Here is an 18,513-nt window from a genome sequence, read left to right on the forward strand (position 1 = left end):
TGAGAGAGGGAAAGCAAAAGATGGTTCCTGAAAGGTGACAAATTGTAAACTGGTCATTTGAAGGGCTCGGTACTTGTCCAGGTGGTAACTTGACCTGTCTTGATTCAACTTGCTTTAGAAAGTCTCTTTTTTTTAAGGTGAAGCTGATGCAGGACCGAGGCTTTGTGGCACCACTTCAGTATATACCAAGCCACTGAAAGGATGATGCAATTCTGCCCCGGGATTGCATCACTCCACAATTTTCTGTCCCTGTTTTGCTCTTAGTGCTTTAGAAGGTTTGAGGAAGTGTATTATTTTCATTTTAGGAAGTCTCCTGCCTTCCCCTCGCTGGTATTTGCGATAGAAAAGTTGCAGAGTTGGCGGCATGCGACATTCAAAAAGCCTGACATGGTGCTTCTGGAAAGATGTGTGTCAATGGTGACATTTCCCTAAGTCAGCAAGAGCGTCCTTGTTAGATCGGATTGAGGCCCATCAAGCCCACCTTTCCGTACTGAACAACAGTCAACTAAATATATCTGGGGGAAATCTCAAACAGATAAAGATCACACTCCCTGCTTGTGGCTCTTGAGGATCTGGAATGGATTGCATACTTTCCCCTCTGAGAGGCTGGTGGTTGCATGGTCTACCCTTGAGGCAGGAAGGTTGAGCTGCATGCCTTAATATCCCTTCCAAGGCTCCTCTGGGAAGTCTTCCATTGTCCAAAGAAGAGCCCTGTTGGATCAGACGAGTGGTCCATCTAGTCCAGCATCCCTGGAGGGCCAACAAACAAGATATAGACCCAGAGTTTTCCCCGATGTTGCCTTATGGTGCTGAGTTACAGAGGTTGACTACCTCGGAATTGTCTCCCAAAGTCAACAGCTGTGAAAGCAGCCAGCTATGCTTTTGGCCAATTCACACATGTATATTTAGGGGCATACCTTATGACCTTTTAACTGTACACTTGGAAATGTATACCTAGCCCCAGTTGTTGCTTATACAATGTGATGGTAGAAAGTGCTGTCAAGTCACAGCTGATTTATAGCAACCCAATAAGAGTTTTAAGGCAAGAGACATTCAGTGACTCTGGACTTCCTTAGTGATCTCCTATCCGATTACTAACCAGGTCTGACCCTGTTTAGTTTCTGAAAGTCTCTCTGCACAAGACATCTGACAAGTGAATAACATGTGTCGGGAGATGGAATGGTAGCCAGGAAGGGTAGTTTAAAAAGACAGAGCTGACAGCAGGGCAAGGGCTTTGCAATACACTGGAGCTGTGTGAAAGGGCTATGAAATGCTAGAAGGGAAACTTCAGCCCTTTATAACCTCTCCAGGTCTAAGCCTAACTCCATCCCATTTCCATTCCTTGCTGTCCTATGGTTGCGATCCCAGTTTTAGACTGGAGAGGTGAAATTGACAGAACCTTCAGGGAGGTGAAGATGAAATTAACAAACCCTCTGAGGAGCGATCTCTGCCAGCTCTGTATTTTTAAACTATGCTTCCCAGCTAACGTTGCATCTCCCTACACTTAACGAACATGCACTGAGATGTCTCATGTGGAGATACTCTGAGAGCTGATGAGATTGGGCTGGCCTCAGCAATCCAGGTGAGGGCTTATAAGGTGTATATAGCCGTATACACAGATCTCAGAGCATGGATGGAGGCACATGAGACAGCAGCTCTGCTGGAGCTAAGCAGGTCTGAGCTGGTTAGTATTTGAACATGTGAAGCTGCCTTATACTGAATCAAACACTTGGTCCATCAGTGTCGGTATTGTCTACTCAGACTGGCAGAGGCTCTCCCAGGTCTCAGGCAGAGGTCTTCCACATCACCTACTTATGTGGTCCTTTCAACTGGAGATGCCAGGGATTGAACATGGGACTTTCTGCATGCCATGCAGATGCTCTGTTGTTGAGACATGGTCCCTCCATTTGGATGAGAGTCCACCAGGGAATGCCATGCAAGCTATCCTAAACTTCATGATATAAAACCATCCATTAGGTGGGCAGGATTGCTTGTAATTCTGGGCTCGGGCATGCCACAGATATAAGCCAAATTAGCCTGGAGGATCCTCATGCTCTTCCTTCCCCTTTATAATTTAGTCCTCTGTTCTGCCTCCAAACCAGGATGAAACTGGGGTTTGGGGTCTTGGTTTAGAGGACAAACTGTAGTTTGTGGTTTGGACAGAATGTCCATCTATGGCGTTTTGTTAATGTGGAGGTATTTTATTATTGAGCCACATGCAAAGGGAGGGAGAGCATTCCCATAATAACAAAACCACCATTTGTCATTATGTCCGAACTTAGCCTTAGAGCCAAACTACAAGTGACGTCTTACACAGGTTGGACACTAGTCGGCTTCCCTCAAGTTTTGATGGGAAATGTAGGCGTCCTGGTCTTGCAGCTGTAATGGAGAGCCAAGCTGTAAAACCAGGGCGCCTACATTTCCCATCAAAACTTGAGGGAAGCTGACAAGTGTCCAACCTGTGTAAGGCGTCACTTGTAGTTTGGCTCTTAGTGTATGTCCAGAGCAAACCCAGGTTTTCTTCTCTGAGATGTATGAAAAGGACCTTGGAAATTGGGGTCAAACTGGTGCTTTCCCACCTTTTCTGACCTTCCCAAGCATCACCTAGCAAAGTGATCTTCAGCCTTTCCAGACCCAGAAGTCAGTGACCTGCTTGCAAGCATGTGACAGGAAGTCACAATGACATCAGAGTCATGAGATGGGGAGACGAAGAACCAGAGATAGGATTGCACTGGCGTCATGACACAGCCATGGGCAGCAGACCAAAAGAGCTGAGGACGGGAAGCGCAAGCCAAGAAGACTTATCCTAATGAGGAACAAGACAATGGTTAGAGTCCTCTCCGCCACTGAGTGACATGTATGCAGCAGGTCCTTCCAGTAGGCAGCAAAAATTGGGGGGAAAGGCAGGTCTATAGGGATTAATGGGTTTTTAACCCAACAGTGTCCCAACTCGTGGCTTTCTGTGCCTGGTTTCCAATTTTGCTTGCCATCCAGATAAAATTATAGCTAGGTGCATACCCATTGCCCTCTGTATACTTGAGTGCACTGTGACAAGTGGCTGTTTATGTAGGATATCTGGAAACCATTCAGGAGATTGGGCTGTTCAGCAGGTGGAAACTTTTTTGGTGGCGTCTTCTGCGTTCATCTTGCACGTTGCCTCTTCTGGATGGAGAGAAGTGAAGCGATTCAGCTGGACCGAGGTTTAGCTGTTCGTCGAACCTTCTCGATTTGCTTCGTGTTTAAGGATAGGTCTGGTATCTGCCTTGAGTATTCCAGGGAGATGAATTCTACTTCTGCCTATAATGATTTTTACAGAAGTTGCTGGATAGGATTTCAGGTGGCTGGTGACTTCCGGTATTGCAAAATGTTATCCTGCTGGAAGAGGAAGGTTGTGGACCGTGGAGACAGCTGTCCAGCTTTGGAGAAGAGCCAGCTGTCTATGAATAGAGCACTGGCTGTTTCTTGGCTGGGAAAGATCGGGGTGGGATTCTGGCCTTCCAACCATGCCCCCTTTGGGAGACCCATATCATGCCTTAAGGTCTATGGTACAGGATGCTATTAACTCTTCCATCTTTTTTTTTAAAATGAAAGCAGAATGCTTTTTATTTATCTAGAACATTTTGCCCCCTTCTCCAATTAAGGACCCAAAAGTCACAATGATATTTAAAAACAAGTACTCCAATATATTGTCGAAGGCTTTCACGGCCGGAGAACGATGGTTGTTGGGGGTTTTCCGGGCTGTATTGCCGTGGTCTTGGCATTGTAGTTCCTGACGTTTTGCCAGCAGCTGTGGCTGGCATCTTCAGAGGTGTAGCACCAAAAGACAGAGATCTCTCAGTCTCTCAGTCTCTACACCTCTGAAGATGCCAGCCACAGCTGCTGGCGAAACGTCAGGAACTACAATGCCAAGACCACGGCAATACAGCCCGGAAAACCCACAACAACCAAGTACTCCAATAGTTACACTATTTGAATCCTTCAGCTGGAGCAATTCTAAGCAGGTCTATTCAGAATCAAACTGCCACTGAGTTCAATAGGACCTAAATCTGCATAAGCATGCGTAGGATTGTGGCCATAATTTAAAACAATCCACTTTCAACCCTTTATGACTATTGTTCCAAACTCCCTGAAAACAATTCTGCTATGCACAGCTTTCTAAAAGTCAAAAGAGGGTGAGCTGTTGTAAGCAATTCAGGGATCTTGCTCCAAAATATAGGGGCCACTTTGGAAAAGGCCATGGTAATTTTAACTAGGAGATATACAGGAAGGGGGATCCAAGAATCTAAGTTGACACATGTATTTATATTATAGACTGTGAGTTCAGAAAAAGGTATCTTTCGCTGAGTCATTGGAGAAGAATGTGCTTTGTATAGATACTGTGTTCCTGGCCTGAGGCAACTTGAACATGGCTTGCTTGTAATTGGAAGATGCTTTAAAATAGGGGTAGGCAACCAGCAACCTAAACACTCAGTCTGGCCTGAGGGTCCATGACGCACTCCTGACTCTCAAGATCCTGCCCATAGGAACTTGCCTGGATGTTAAGAGCAGAATTGGAAGGTTTGTTCTGTGCACCCACACATTAAAACCCTAAGAACCCGGCCTGTTCTGTGTTGGCACCTTGCCTATACAATTTCTTCCCTGCAGTAGTGAGCCAGGTTCCTATTTTTTGTTTTAAGCACCAGATGTTAACGTTTTTGTTCTCCCAGACACATGATGATAATTGGGGTGTTTCAGCATTTAGTGTCTGATTTGTTTCTTTGCTAGTTGTAAGTCTCCTTTTTAGCTGCAGCTTCTACTACTGCTAGGGTTGCCAGCCTCCAGGTAGTGGCTGGAGATCTCCCGGAATTACAACTGGTCTCCAGGCCACAGAGATCAGTTCACCTGGAGAAAATGGCTGCTTTTGCGGGGGGGTGGGGGGTGGACTCTATGGAATTATGCCATGCCAAGGTCCTTTCCCTCCCCAAACCCCACTTTCTCCCAAGTTTTTCCAGGTTTCACCCTGAAGATCTCCAGGAATTTCCTAACTTGGAGCTGGCAACCCTAAGTTTCCTGCTGATTTACTTGCTGTTGGCTTTTAAAATTCAGTTTAATCTTCTATGATATATTTGCATTTAGGGGTTTCCCCCCTTCTGGGAGGAACTTGGTTAGGAGGTGGCCTCAAGATAGTACATGATTTCTCCCCCATAAGTAAGCTATGGACAAAGGGCTCTTTAACCTCCTTACAGGGAATGACAGCTGAGGCCTTGGGTGGAGCTCTCTGCTGACTTGTCTCAGCAGCTTACTCCCCTTTGTGCGTAGGAATGAACAGCTAGGGGCATCAAGGGTCTCTGCCTCCTTGGCTGTTGCTCTTCACACTGGGGAGAAAGAGGTTTGAAGAGCCCTTTGCTCATTGTAGGCAGCCGTACTTAACTTGCCATTGTGCCTCTGGCTCTTTAAGCAGAATGCAGCCACAGAACTGGAGGCATCTGTTAGCAGAATTTGGAGGTTTCCTTGTTCAGTAACCCAGCTTTAAATACATGTACCAGCATTTTTGTTTGTATTTATTCTCCTCCACCTTTATGGTCTCCTTGTCTGCGTTCGATTGTATGCTTTTGGGGGGCAGAAACCTCTGTTTTTGCCTGTGTAATGCTAGGAAAAGTTGCAGGCAGTAGGACAAGTGGAAGACCCTGCATGAGACAGATTGACTCCATAAAGGAAGCCACGGTCTTCTGTTTGCAAGACCTGAGCGAGGCTGTCAGTGATAGGACGTTTTGGAGGTCGTTAATTCATAAGGTCATTGTACGTTGGAATTTAGTTTCAGGTGGATAGCAGCATGGACTGCTGTAGAACAGCAAAATTTCAATCCAGTAGCATCTTAAAAGACCAACAAGTTTTCAGAGTATAAGCTTTTGACGATCTTTATTCCTATTTGTATCTGAAGAAGGCAGCTTCGACTCTTGAAAGCTTATACGCTGAAAATCTTGCTGAACTTTAAAGTGCTACTGGACTGAAATCTATAAGCTGGAAGTGACTTAATGGCACACAACACGGAGACTATGCTCTAAGGTACTGTACAGGCAGATCTTCCTGCCTCGGTAATAATCATGACAATATTCTAGTGTTTTCTTGAGACAAACACTGTTTTGTTGTCCGGCTTCCTTGCTCCCGTGGCAGACGTGACCGAGTCCCTCCTTCTCGCTTGCCCATCTTCCAAGCTGATGGTATGACTTTCCTTTCCATGTTCAGCTTCTCCCTTGCAAACTGCAGTTGGAGCGGTTGCTGGCAAGTTCTCAAATATCTGGCGATGGACTGGAGACATGTGGGGAAGCCTTTAGACAGATTTTCCTATGTTTGAGTGTTGAGACATAGTAGCCTGGAGAACTCTGCCAGGAGGGTTGTGTCATGAGGTGTCGGGCCAGGCAGTGACATTGAGGGCCAGGAGAGGAAAGTCTAATTCTGAAGAAGTTCAGGATTCATGAGCTGTGGGTGGGCTTTTAGGTAGCCACAGAAGCTAGTTGGTTTCAGCTGGAGGCTATGTGCTGTACAGTAATTTTGGAATTTGCGACGGGTGGAATGGAATTCTGTAAGGAGGGGCGGAATTGGCAGCTGATCCTTAAGAGGGAAGCTGTGCTAAAGTGTTGTGATTGCTGGAAGCTGCAGGCCCTTTAACTTGGACCCTCCAGATGTGAAGAGCCTAGTTGTGATGAGTTAGTAACGAGAGGTGGGCATTCTGCACACACCCAGAGGCCCATGACGTTTTCTTTTTTTTTTAATAAAAATTTTATTGGATGAGGTAATATACAATCATTACTTAATACAATATATTTATCCAATTTAACTCTTCTACATGTCTATATACCCCACCCCTCCCCACCCCCTTTTCTTTGTTGACTTCCAACAACACTCGAGCCCCCCGTTTATTCATAGATATTATTATTGTTACACTATATTGCTAATATATTGCTAATATTTATACCATGGTATAGATCTTAATATATTTTCTTTCGTTAAAGTCCTTTGTATAAAATTTAAAGTCCCTCAAAAGACTACAATTGCCCTTTAACATTGCATTTCTTTTCCAAATATTTCTTAAACTTCTTCCAATCTTCCAAGAAAGTTTCTGGATCTTGCTCTTTCAGATTTCTAGTTAGTTTGTCCATTTCAGCCATGTACAACAGCTTCCTTGTCCATTCTTGGAGGCCCATGATGTTTTCTATACATTCCAAAAGTGAGAAGAATATTGAAAATGGGATTTGATCCTGAACCCTGGCTCAGATCTGAACTACCTCCTGTTTTCGTGCTCTATCTTTAAATATCCATCCAGCCGAACTCAAATTGCAAACCTACCATGATTCAGAGACAAATCGCTATGCAGATCTCAGGGTTATCATGTGTGGCTTGAAGGTAAAAGATACAGAACTGAAGTTGAAGGTGATGCTTTCTTTGGGAACAGTCTAGTTTGGGACTCAGTAGCTTTTGATAGTCAGAAGCCTGTAGGCTGTAGCTCTGTTGCTCTCTGACCTAATCCAGTTAATGAGATACTCCTGAGATATCTCATAGCCAGTCTGGATGTGATGCAAAGTTGGCTATGTGGGGCAATCTTAATATACCCCCACCCCCCCAAGCAACCCTCTAGTCCTTATGGTTAAATGATGTGGGAGTATAATCTGAGAAGGACTTAAGTGGCGACAAGCTCTCTTGTTTCAACAGCCTTGCTTTGTGGCAGGCGGTCATACCGTTACACAGTGTGCCAGGCTATTGGGGCAGTGGAAGGGTAGAGAAAGACTAGAAGCGTGGCTCTTTCACCTTTCTACCCCCCTTGCCAAAAGCACCAGCTTAACTGGCAAGAAGAACCTTCCCGGACGTGTCAGGTATCTTCGCCAGAATAGCTGCCTTGGCCTTCCCCCAAGACGACATTCCTAAGCGACTGAAAGGCCCATTGAGGAACCGAGTGCCCTGCTGCTGCCTGGCTCTTTCGCTGACCGTCTAAGCCAAATAGAAAGATGAGTGGGATCTGTTTAAAGGGGGAAAATAATCACAGTGAGGCGCAGCCCAGAATATCACGTCTGTTTCTGCTGAGAAAGAATCCCTTGAGCCACGTAGCTGTACGGGGTCTAGGAAGTACAGCTTGGTCACAGAGCTGCCTGAGAGACTGAGAATAGCAAGGAGTCCCCCTGTCAATCTCCTTGCCATGGTGGGGGGCAAAGCCTGTATGCTGCTGTGTTGCTTTACACAATGTGGAGAGAGAAAGATGGGTTGCAGTCAGCGGTGAACTAAAGAAGCTCTCTGCCCATGTCCTGGTTTCTCGTGATCCTCAATTTGGATTTTTGCACATGTTCCAATGTGTCTCAGAGCTAAACTACATGAGACGCCTGATGTGTTGCGTTCCTGCAAGTTTACCTGCGAAGTATAGTCAGGCCCTGCTGCTGGGCTCCCAGAGGAAAACCTGAGCAGAGCAGATTTTTGCCTATTGTCCCTTGCAAAAATCTGCTTCGCTCAGGTTTTCTTCCAGGAGTTCAGGAGTGGGGCCCGACTACACTTCCCAGGTACACTTATGGGAACCTGACACGTGTCAAGCGTCTCATGTAGTTTAGCTTTCAGTGGCTTGCCTACGGGCCAAATGTATTGAATGTGTGGCTCTGAAACAGCAGCCAGAACAACACGTGCAGTAGAGTCAAAGATTTGGAATCCCATTTACTAAATTGTCCCCTTATAATTAAAGAATCCCTTGCAACTAGAAGCGCAGGGAGGGAAGCTAAGCTAGATGCGAGCTTAGAACCTGCATGGAGTTTTGTATGTGGCTATTCAAAGACTGACTCTCATATTCACTTAACATCTGAAGTGGTACCATCTCCCTAGGATTTTCAGTGCAATCCCAAGCAGATTTACTCCAGTCTAAGCACATCGATTTCAGCTGAACTTGAACTGGAGTAATTCTGTATAGGATTGCACTGTTTGTCACATTCTGGAGTGGCAGGAACTGGGATATACCAGGATCTGGTGAGTTTTTTGCCTCAATTTGTAGCTTTCACTGAACAGGCCTCACTGTATATGGAGAGACACCTGCTGCTTTGTTAACATGACCGAAAGATTTCATTGTGCCGCATCCGTGCATAAGGACTTTGCATGCATGCAGAGGGCCAATTACAGTGCTACAGAATCTCTGGAACTCAAGAGATTTAACCACGAGTTTAGAACTAGAGGTGTCGGAATTAGGGATGGATTCTGATAGAGGAGTAGAACTGGTGCAGGGATCTCTTAAGAAAATCTGTTCTCTCTGGTGCGGTCCTGGATGGCTTTGCCTCAGGGTTGTCAACCCTGATCAGTTTCCCTGGAGAAAATGGCGGTTTCAGAGGGCGGATTCCATGGCGTCGCATTCCTGCTGAGCTCTCTCCACTTTCAAAACTCCGCCCTCACCCAGGCTCCACCCCCCAAATCTTCAGGAATTTCCTAACCTTGAGCTGGCAACTATTCTTTTGCCTATTTGTGGTACATGGAGCATAATTCATTTTAACAACCCTGTCACATTCTCAGTCCAGATGGTAAAAAGACGGCTCCTCACCACAGTCTTGGTCTGTGAGTCTGGAAGTGAAACTCCCCAGCAACTATTGTAAATACCCAAGGCGAGAAAGGGGTGGTGATTTTCAGTTGATTAATTCAGAACAAAAGGATTTAGGCTTGTGGCTAACCCTCAGACCTTGGAAACTCAGGGCCAAGCTACACATGACGAATGACACTTGAACAGCAAGTGTATTTCTCCCTGTTCACTTGCCCTCCACTCAATCCACTTGCCGTTCAAGTGTCATTCGTCATGTGTAGCTTGGCCCTTAGAAAGAAGTCCTAGATCAAGGCCTTCCCACAGCTGGCTTGGTTTGGACCAAGGGGGCCCTGGGGACAACAGAGAACAGATTGTCCTCCCGAAAAGGCTGATGTTGCAGTCAGTGCTGCAGCTGTGTGGATTCCCTTCCTGGCTATGGGATGGTGCATGTGCATGGAGCAGCAGCCCCGTTCTCCCCCAAATCTGTCGCATCTGCTTAATCACACAAGGGGGGGGGGGAGTTAAGTGTTTTCATTTCATTCCCCTTGCCTTCTTAGTTGCAGCCTGCTACGCTCATAAAACATGTGTGCCCTTGGAAGGGAACATGAGCGCGTGAGAGTGATCACATCATATTTGCTCCTAAGGATGTGGAGACTGGGGAAGGGGGGGGTCCTCTCTTTTTCTGTTTTCACAACATGCAACAGGCACCTGAAAAACATGCCACCTGACTCCAGGCCCAAACCAAACATTCTCTGGTTAATTGAGTGCATGAAATCAACAGAGTTGCTGTGTTCCTCCTCTCTCCCCTGGATCCCCCGCAGGCCCCCTGTGCCTCCCCCCCCCATCTAGAATAGAAGCCGCCTGCTTTTCAGAGTCTAGCAGCACCTGGATGCCTTGAGGACAGAGAAACGTCTTTTCAACCCCCTCCTGGCCAGGAATGTGATAGCTTGGTATGGTTTGGTGAGGAGCAATGGTATGAGATTGAGTTAAGGCTATATGTTGTAAGAGGAGGCTTTAGAGTCCAGCACATGTCGTCCCCCAGCTGAGTTGCCAGCCTCCAGGTGGTGGCTGGAGAGCTCCCAGAATTACAGCTACTCTCCAGGTGATATACATCAGTTCCCCTGGAGAACATGGCTGCTTTGGAGGGTGGAGTCTCTGACGTTGTATCTTAATAAGGTCCCTAACCTCTCCAAACTCCACCCTCTCCAGGCTCCACCCCCAAATCTCCAGGAATTTCCCAATATAAAGCTGGCAACCCAACCCCCCACCCTAGCACAGAAAGCAGAATTTGGGCCTTGAACTGAAAACTATAAATTTCAGCCCAACAAGATCACAGAATCCAAACTATTTTTGATTTTTATTTGCAGAGTTTTCCCAGGGGATGGGGGATGGATGGGTGGGTAAACTTTCACACAGCCTCAACTGGCTTCCTAGAAAGGCAAGTCTTGTTGGCAAGTCTGTGGCTGGAAAGCAGAAGTCTAGTCTGAAACCCCAGTTTGAACTGAGATGAAAAGAAAAAATGCTCTTTAATCTACATGGGTGTGAAAAGCTAGCAATTAGGGTTGCCAGCTCCTGTTGGGAAATTCCTGGAGATTTGGGGGTGGTGGTGGTGGTAGTGGAGCCTAGATAGGGTGCGGTATGGAGAAGGGGGAATTCAGTAAGGTATATATATATAATGTTATAGAGTCCACACTCCAAAGCAGCCATTTTCTCCAGAGGAACTGATCTCTGTGGCCTCAAGCTCACTAATAATTCTGGGAGAATGCCTCATTCTGCATGGAGGTTGGTAACCATACTATCCATTGATTTCATGCCATCTTTTACGATTGTCCGGCCTATTCTCCAAAGATTTCAAGGTGGTATATTTATCCCATTCTTTTCACAATATCCCTGTAACGTAGACTACCTTATGTCAGTGGGATACTGGCCCAATGAGTTTCATGAGGATTGGAACCAAGATTGTTAACATAGAACTGTTCATCTGGAAAAAGGTTTTCAGGATTTCTTTGCCTCAGTCAAAAACTTTTTAGGAACCTGGGTGACCTGGAGTCTGGGAATCTCGTACAGCTGCTATCCTAGCTCTGATATACATGGAAAGATGTCCTGATCTTCTGTTCTTAGTATATGTGTTTTTGTTGTTTTGTCTCCCGTTATTTAGGAAAGCTGCTGGTATTGACAGCTGCCACGGAAGAGACGGAAGGGTACCAGCGCTTCCTACGGACAGCCAAGTACTTCAACTACACTATCAAGGTACAATCAGCCTCCTTTCCTTGTCCTTGCCTAAGAAACTATATGCAAATCACCAATCTCCTTTTATATTAAAAAAATGGATGGATGTACACAGGGCTTTTTTTCTGGGAAAAGAGGTGGTGGAACTCAGTGGGTTGCCCTCGGAGAAAATGGTCACATAGGTGGTGGCCCCGCCCCCTGATCTCCAGACAGGGGGGAGTTGAGATTGTCCTTGCGAAAAGGCTGGTGTTGCAGCCAGTGCTGCAGCTGTGTGGATTCCCTTAATAAGGGAATCTTAATAAGGTTGTATCTTAATAAGGTCCCTAACCTCTCCAAACTCCACCCTCTCCAGGCTCCACCCCCAAATCTCCAGGAATTTCCCAATATAAAGCTGGCAACCCAACCCCCCACCCTAGCACAGAAAGCAGAATTTGGGCCTTGAACAGAAGGGTGCTGAAAACTATAAATTTCAGCCTATAAACTATAAATGGTCACATAGCTGGTGGCCCCGCCCCCTGAACTCCAGACAGAGGGGAGTTAAGATTGCCCTCCGCGCCGCCAAGCAGCGTGGAAGGCAATCTAAACTCCCCTCTGTCTGGAGATCAGGGGGTGGGGCCACCAGCCATGTGACCGTTTTCATGAGGTTCTGGAACGCCATTCCACCGTGTTCCTGCTGAAAAAAAGCCCTGGATGTACGTGCGTGACCCTGATGAGATCTCACATTTAAGGAACAGTAAAAGAGGTTACAAAGAATGGATTTCCATCAACTGCAACCACATTGCTGTGTGCACTGAAAGCAAAACCCCTTTTAACCGAACTTGTCTAAAGCAGCCTTATTTTAGACCTTTACTCCCCTGCCAATCCAAAATAAACACACTGCGTATCTAGATTTATCCGGCCAAGTATAACATTGTCTCTTCCCTCCCCCTTTTGCTTGTGAGCATACCAATATTTTTACTTGTGGGGGCAATCAGACAAAAAAACAGTTGTCTCCTGCTCAGTTAACTTTTCTCCTTGACTTTCAACTCTCAAGGAGCTTTTAATGTCAGCATCCAATCGTTCCCCGCCCCCCCGAAGTAGTACTATCCTCTCAGGAGGACTATACCACCTTGCCTAAGGGGTTTTCTCCTAGGTAGGATTATCTGAATCAGGGTAAGAATTCTTTCTGGAACCTTGCCTTCCTTACCTGTTGCTCTCCTGCCTTTCAGACCCTTGGCCTAGGAGAGGACTGGAAGGGAGGGGATGTTGCCCGGACAGTCGGTGGAGGACAGAAGGTCCGCTGGCTGAAGGTGGAAATGAAGAAGTATGCCAATGAGGAGGACATGATAGTCATGTTTGTGGACAGGTGAGCTTGGAAACAATAGTCTGGGTCCATCTTTGGGAAATGCAAGGCTCAGAGAAGGAGTGTGATGAGTCTGGGATCCTTTGGGGTGAATCCACAATGCTGATGTTGTGGTTTGGATTCTTTTGTCTAAGTCTACAAATACCTGTCTCAGTAATGGGATTGCAGAATGGCAATTGTCGTGAGCTACCTTGCAGAGATTTTTGTAAGGATGACGCTTTATTTATTGATTCGTTCATTTATCCATCCATTGAATGAAAAATGAAATCGTGCCCTCAAGTTGTAATTGACTTATGGCAACCCCTGGTTTCATGCCAAGGGGCTAACAGAAGTGGTTTGCCATGGCCTGCCTCTGCAACCCCGGTTTTCCTTGGAAGTCTCCCATCCAATTACTAACCAAGGCCAACCCTGCTTAGCTTCTGAGATCTGATGAGATCAGGCTCTCCTGCACTGTCCTGGCCAGAGCACCCATCCATTATTTGACCCCAAACTAAGGACAAGTTAGATGTGGTATGTCAGTGTATGGTTTATAGACATATAAACAATATTATATATAAACTTCAGATGCCTTTGGTAGGAGAGATGGATAAAATTATTGTAAATGAATAAGGAAATAAAATATTACCTGGGTAGGCAAAGGTAAATTGACCCCATCTTGGGACAGTTGTTATCTGTTTGTTGTTTTTATGATGAACTGTTGTTTTATGGTTTTAATATTTGTATTATATTTTTATAATCTGTTGTACCTCGCCCTGAGCCCGCTTGTGGGAAGGGCGAGTTAGAAATGTAATTAACAACAACAACAACAACAACATGGGGTTTATAATGCACTTTTAGAGTTAGGGTAGCAGCCACAACCTGGGGAGATGGTGCATTGCAAAATGATTTGAGTCTGAGGTTTCTTTAGTCCTCATGAGGGATGCGATAAGGAGAAGACAGTTAATTTTTTGCCAGGACGTTTGTAAGAATTTGTCTTACCTTAGTGTGTGGTAACTGGGAAGACCTGGGTACAGATCTCCTGGCTCAGGACAGAGGCTTACTTGGTGGCCTTGAGGAGCCACTAAATTTCAATCTAGACTACTTCATGGAGTTCAAAGCCACTTTGAGTCTGAACTGGGGAGAAAATTGGGATATAATTAAATAAATGCATTTGCTCCTCAGTTGCTTTTGCAGACCCATGTGGCTCTTCCCTCTGAGCTGTAACTTTGCTGCTGACCTTCCTTTGGGCCTGTTCCACTCCCCCTTGTTCTGCAGATTTGGATTATTCAGGGAGGTGCCTTTCCCCTTCTCCCAGATTTAGGGTACCCAGGGGAATGACAAAATTCCTCTAGGCAGGAATCTGTCTTTTTACTATTCTGCATGACGCCTCTACATGGATGGGTCTTTGCAAACAGGAGCTTTTAATCAGACATATGAGCGGATTGACCCTGGGGAACTCTCCACCACAGGGCTTTTGTTCATACGTCTTCCAGAGAAATGCAAGCTTGGTTTAAGTACGCTAAGCCAGATTCTGGATCTGCCCTCTCCCCAGTTATGATGTCATCCTGGCCGGAAGCCCCATTGAACTTCTGTGGAAGTTCCTGCAATTCAAGAGCAACTTGGTCTTCTCAGCAGAAAGTTTCTGTTGGCCAGAGTGGTCGCTGGCTGAGAAGTACCCACCGGTGGCCGAGGGAAAACGGTTTCTTAACTCTGGAGGTAAAATGCATGGGGACGGGGGGTGGGGGGGAATGTGTGCCAGACAAAAGGGTCTGTGATTAATGGTACAATCCACATAAAGAAGTGTGGTGTAGTGGTCAGAATATCAGGCTGAGATCTAGGAAAGCCAGGTTCAATTCCCCACTATTGCAGTTTCCTGGGTAATCTTAGTCCTATCACTCTCTCAGACTGAACACCTCACAGGGTTGTTGTTATGAGGATAAAAACAAATGAAGGGAGAAGGATGTTTTACGCCTTGTTGTGTTCCCTCTAAGGAGAAAAACAGGGCACAAATATATCCTAGGGCTGAATTTTGATTTAGATAAGCATTAAAATTCCAATTGACCATGAACTTAATGTATCCTTAACAGAGTATGGGCAAAGAATGCATGCAAAGAATAGCCCTGTTCATATTTCACAGTGAACATGCCCACATCCTGCCAGTACATATGTACATCTGTAAGAAAAAGCCAATGTGAATTTGCTTTAAAATGAAACCAGAGACCAGCACTTGGATAAATGTGTGGTTTCAATTACATGCTCAGCTGTACATATGTTGAATGTGACATGAGAATTAATACACCCATAAAGATAAAGCAAGTGTACTAGGGTTGCCAGGCCCCCTCGATCTCTCTGCAGGAGATTGGGACCTGGCTCTTACCTGGGGGGGGGGTGCGTGCGCGCAGAGCGCGTGCGTGTGCGCTCCTGCAAGCGCAATGACATCACTTAGCGATGTCACCACGCAGCCTGTTTGGGCGCGGATCGAGCCCGTTATAGGCCCCTGCGGAGCGCAGGAGCGTTCCTGCGCTCTGCAGGGGCCCACAACATGCCCAATCCATGCCAAAATGGGCCCAATCTGCACCCATTTTGGCACGGATTGGGCCAGTTTAAGGCCCCTGTGGAGCATGGGAGCATTCCTGCGCTCTGCAGGGGCCCACAACAGGCCCGATCCATGCCAAAACGGGCCCGATCCGTGCCCATTTTGGCATGGATCAGGCCCATTTTGGTATGGATTGGGTCCATTGTGGGCCCTTGCGGAGCGCAGGAACGCTCCCGCGCTCCACAGGGGCCCCAATCCAGGCCAAAACAGGCCTGATCCTGGCTGCTGCTGTGCGCAGGGGCGCTCAGCCCCACAAGGGGGTGGAAGTTGAAGGTGCACGGCCCCCCCCCCCCCGCTGGCCAGGTAGGTGGGGGCGGGGGTGGGAGGGTGGGGGTGGGGGATCCCCCACCCCCACCCCCACCGGGGGTCTGGCAGCCCTAAAGTGTACACTGTACATGGATTGTATGTGCCTTCCCTCTAACTTGTGAACAGGGCTGCTGTGCCCTTTGGTAACACCCACCTGGATACTTGCTGTCAGGGTTGGAATCCTGATGATTTGTGCTCACCTTGAAACAAAAATAAGTTTCAAGATCTTAAGACTGAAAGGATAACATGCATGAAAAATGAAAACGCCTGAAAACAACAAAATTGAAACCCAGTCCCCCGCTCCCGTGTTGTGACAGGCTTCATTGGCTACGCTCCCACCATCAATCGCGTTGTTCAACTATGGAAGTATAAGGATGATGACGACGACCAGCTGTTCTATACTCGCGTTTACTTGGATCCGGCCTTGCGGGTGAGTAGTTGGAGCAGGGGGTCTCTGTTGCTTCCCCTACAAGAGAGGACTTCTGCTCGGCCTATGAAAATACTCCAATTCACATACTTGCCGGTGTACTTCTTAGCACAATTGATATGTGGAACTGTCATATATGCCTCCTGCATGTCTGTCATGAATGTATATGGGTTCTGCCTCTGGCTTCTGGGAGTGTGGGAAGTTCTTTATTGCTCAATGCCAGTAGGTTATCTTGCAAATGTTTACTTTCTCTTGCTTGCTTGCTGAGCCAGCTTGCAAATGTTTACTTTCTCTTGCTTGCTTGCTTGACTGCCAGCCGAAGCTGACATAATGTGCTCTTCTTGAGAACCAAAGATAAGTTCATCTTTCTCACTGCCCACCCTGTTAATGGTCCTTATCCCAAAGGCAGGAATATTCCCTATAACATTGCTAGCCCTACCCACATCACTTCTGACAATTCCACTGTCTATGCACCTTGTACCAAATGGATCTCTAATAAAGTTACTTCAACTGGAACACCTGTGTGTTAACTGTGGAGAGCTTGGGGACTTAACTGCCAGGGACTGACACAGGAACTCACTGCCACAGGTTGTAGCAATGCCTAATAGTGGCTTTGAAAAGGGAATGGACAAATTCTCTGAACAGAAGTCCATCAATGACTCTCCATCATGATGCAAAGGATCGCCTTCTCCTGAAGGTGAACCAATGGCGATCTTCACCAGAGGTCTTGCTTCAGTGTGCATGTTCGAAAGATAGACGGGTGAGCTCTAGAGACGGGGCCTTCTCAGTGGTGACTCTGTTGCTTTGGAGCTCCTTTCCCAGAAGGCTTGCCTCGTGCCGAAGCTGTATTCTTTCAAGCGCCAGACATTTAAAAAAAAAAATTTCAAGACTTTTAGACTCCCTGCAGTTTGTTTTAGCTACCCCATCTCATTATTGTTGATTTTAGGCATTGGTTTTGTTTTGGGGGCCTTATTAGGATATATTTGTTATGTTTAAATTGGATGTACGTTTTTTGCTTTACTTGTACACTGCTGTTTTCTATTTTTATTTGATGTTTTCTCATTTTATATTTATCTTTTATATTGCAAGTGTCTTCAAATATATTTATAGAGAGAGGCGGGATATAAATAAAAACCCAGATATATGATCTCGGGTGTTTTTCTGAGTCCATGCAAGCCATTGCAGGAAGATGGACCAGTGGCCGGATTCAGTATAAGGTGGCTTTATATGTTCCTAATTTCTGCTCTTTGCTCCTCTGTCTTTGTAGGAGAAATACGGGATCGCTCTGGATCACAAGTCAAAAATCTTCCAGAATCTGAATGGTGCCATTGGTGAGTGATCAATGCTTTCCAGAATAATGTTCCAGATGTTTACAAGAAAGCACATTGGTTTATCATTGGGTTGCCCGCTCTGGGTTGGGAAACTGATCTCTGTTGTCTGGAGTTCAGTATTAATTCCTGGAGATCTCCAGACCCCACCTGGAGACTGGCAACTCTACAAACCTCCTCCTCCTGAACTTTCTCATCACCAAGGCCAGGAAAAATCTCATCCAACCTCAGTGGGAGGGGAAAATAAGACTGTTTGGAGTTTGCACATGGAACACAGCCTCTACCAAATTGTAGCACCCCCCTTAGGTACAGTAGCCAGGGAAAAGGCTCTCTCTTAATGGCATTAACAGGCGTTGTGATAGCAGCAGCCAACTGGCCAATCGTTGCTTTGCTGCCTCTCCTATTTGCATGTTTTCAGTTTTCAAACTCTGATTGCAAAACAGGTGCGCTTCAGGCTTCAAATGTAATTTCCATTTTCTTGGCATCCCTTTGGTAGAATTGTAAAGCCAGAAAGGGGCTCATGGGAATGACCAGGGAAGCAAAGGGTCTGTTTCCTCCTTGAGCAGAGGGAATAAATGCATTGGATCTAGTTTTGCACCCCATATCCTTTTCTTCTTCTAACAGATGAGGTCGTTCTGAAGTTCGAACAGACCCGAGTGCGTGCCCGAAATGTCGCTTATGACACCTTGCCTGTTGTCATCCATGGGAACGGCCCCACCAAGGTAACACTCTTTTTACGGGGGGGTGGGGTGGGGTGAGGAATTCCTGTTTGAATAAGAACCGTCGCCC

General features: G+C 46.3%; 1 protein-coding gene across 1 annotated transcript in view; it reads left to right on the forward strand.

Annotated features, from left to right (window-relative positions):
• PLOD3 (procollagen-lysine,2-oxoglutarate 5-dioxygenase 3) overlaps positions 1-18,513 on the forward strand; it is a 34,223-nt gene that overhangs the window by 1,657 nt on the left and 14,053 nt on the right. The window contains exons 2-7 of the mRNA XM_054993635.1: positions 11,676-11,767; positions 12,955-13,091; positions 14,620-14,783; positions 16,287-16,399; positions 17,664-17,727; positions 18,349-18,446. Coding sequence (XP_054849610.1) covers positions 11,676-11,767; positions 12,955-13,091; positions 14,620-14,783; positions 16,287-16,399; positions 17,664-17,727; positions 18,349-18,446 — 668 coding nt within the window. The remainder of the gene's footprint in view (positions 1-11,675; positions 11,768-12,954; positions 13,092-14,619; positions 14,784-16,286; positions 16,400-17,663; positions 17,728-18,348; positions 18,447-18,513) is intronic.

The sequence above is a fragment of the Eublepharis macularius genome, chromosome 12, assembly GCF_028583425.1.
Source record: "Eublepharis macularius isolate TG4126 chromosome 12, MPM_Emac_v1.0, whole genome shotgun sequence".
NCBI lineage: Eukaryota > Metazoa > Chordata > Lepidosauria > Squamata > Eublepharidae > Eublepharis > Eublepharis macularius.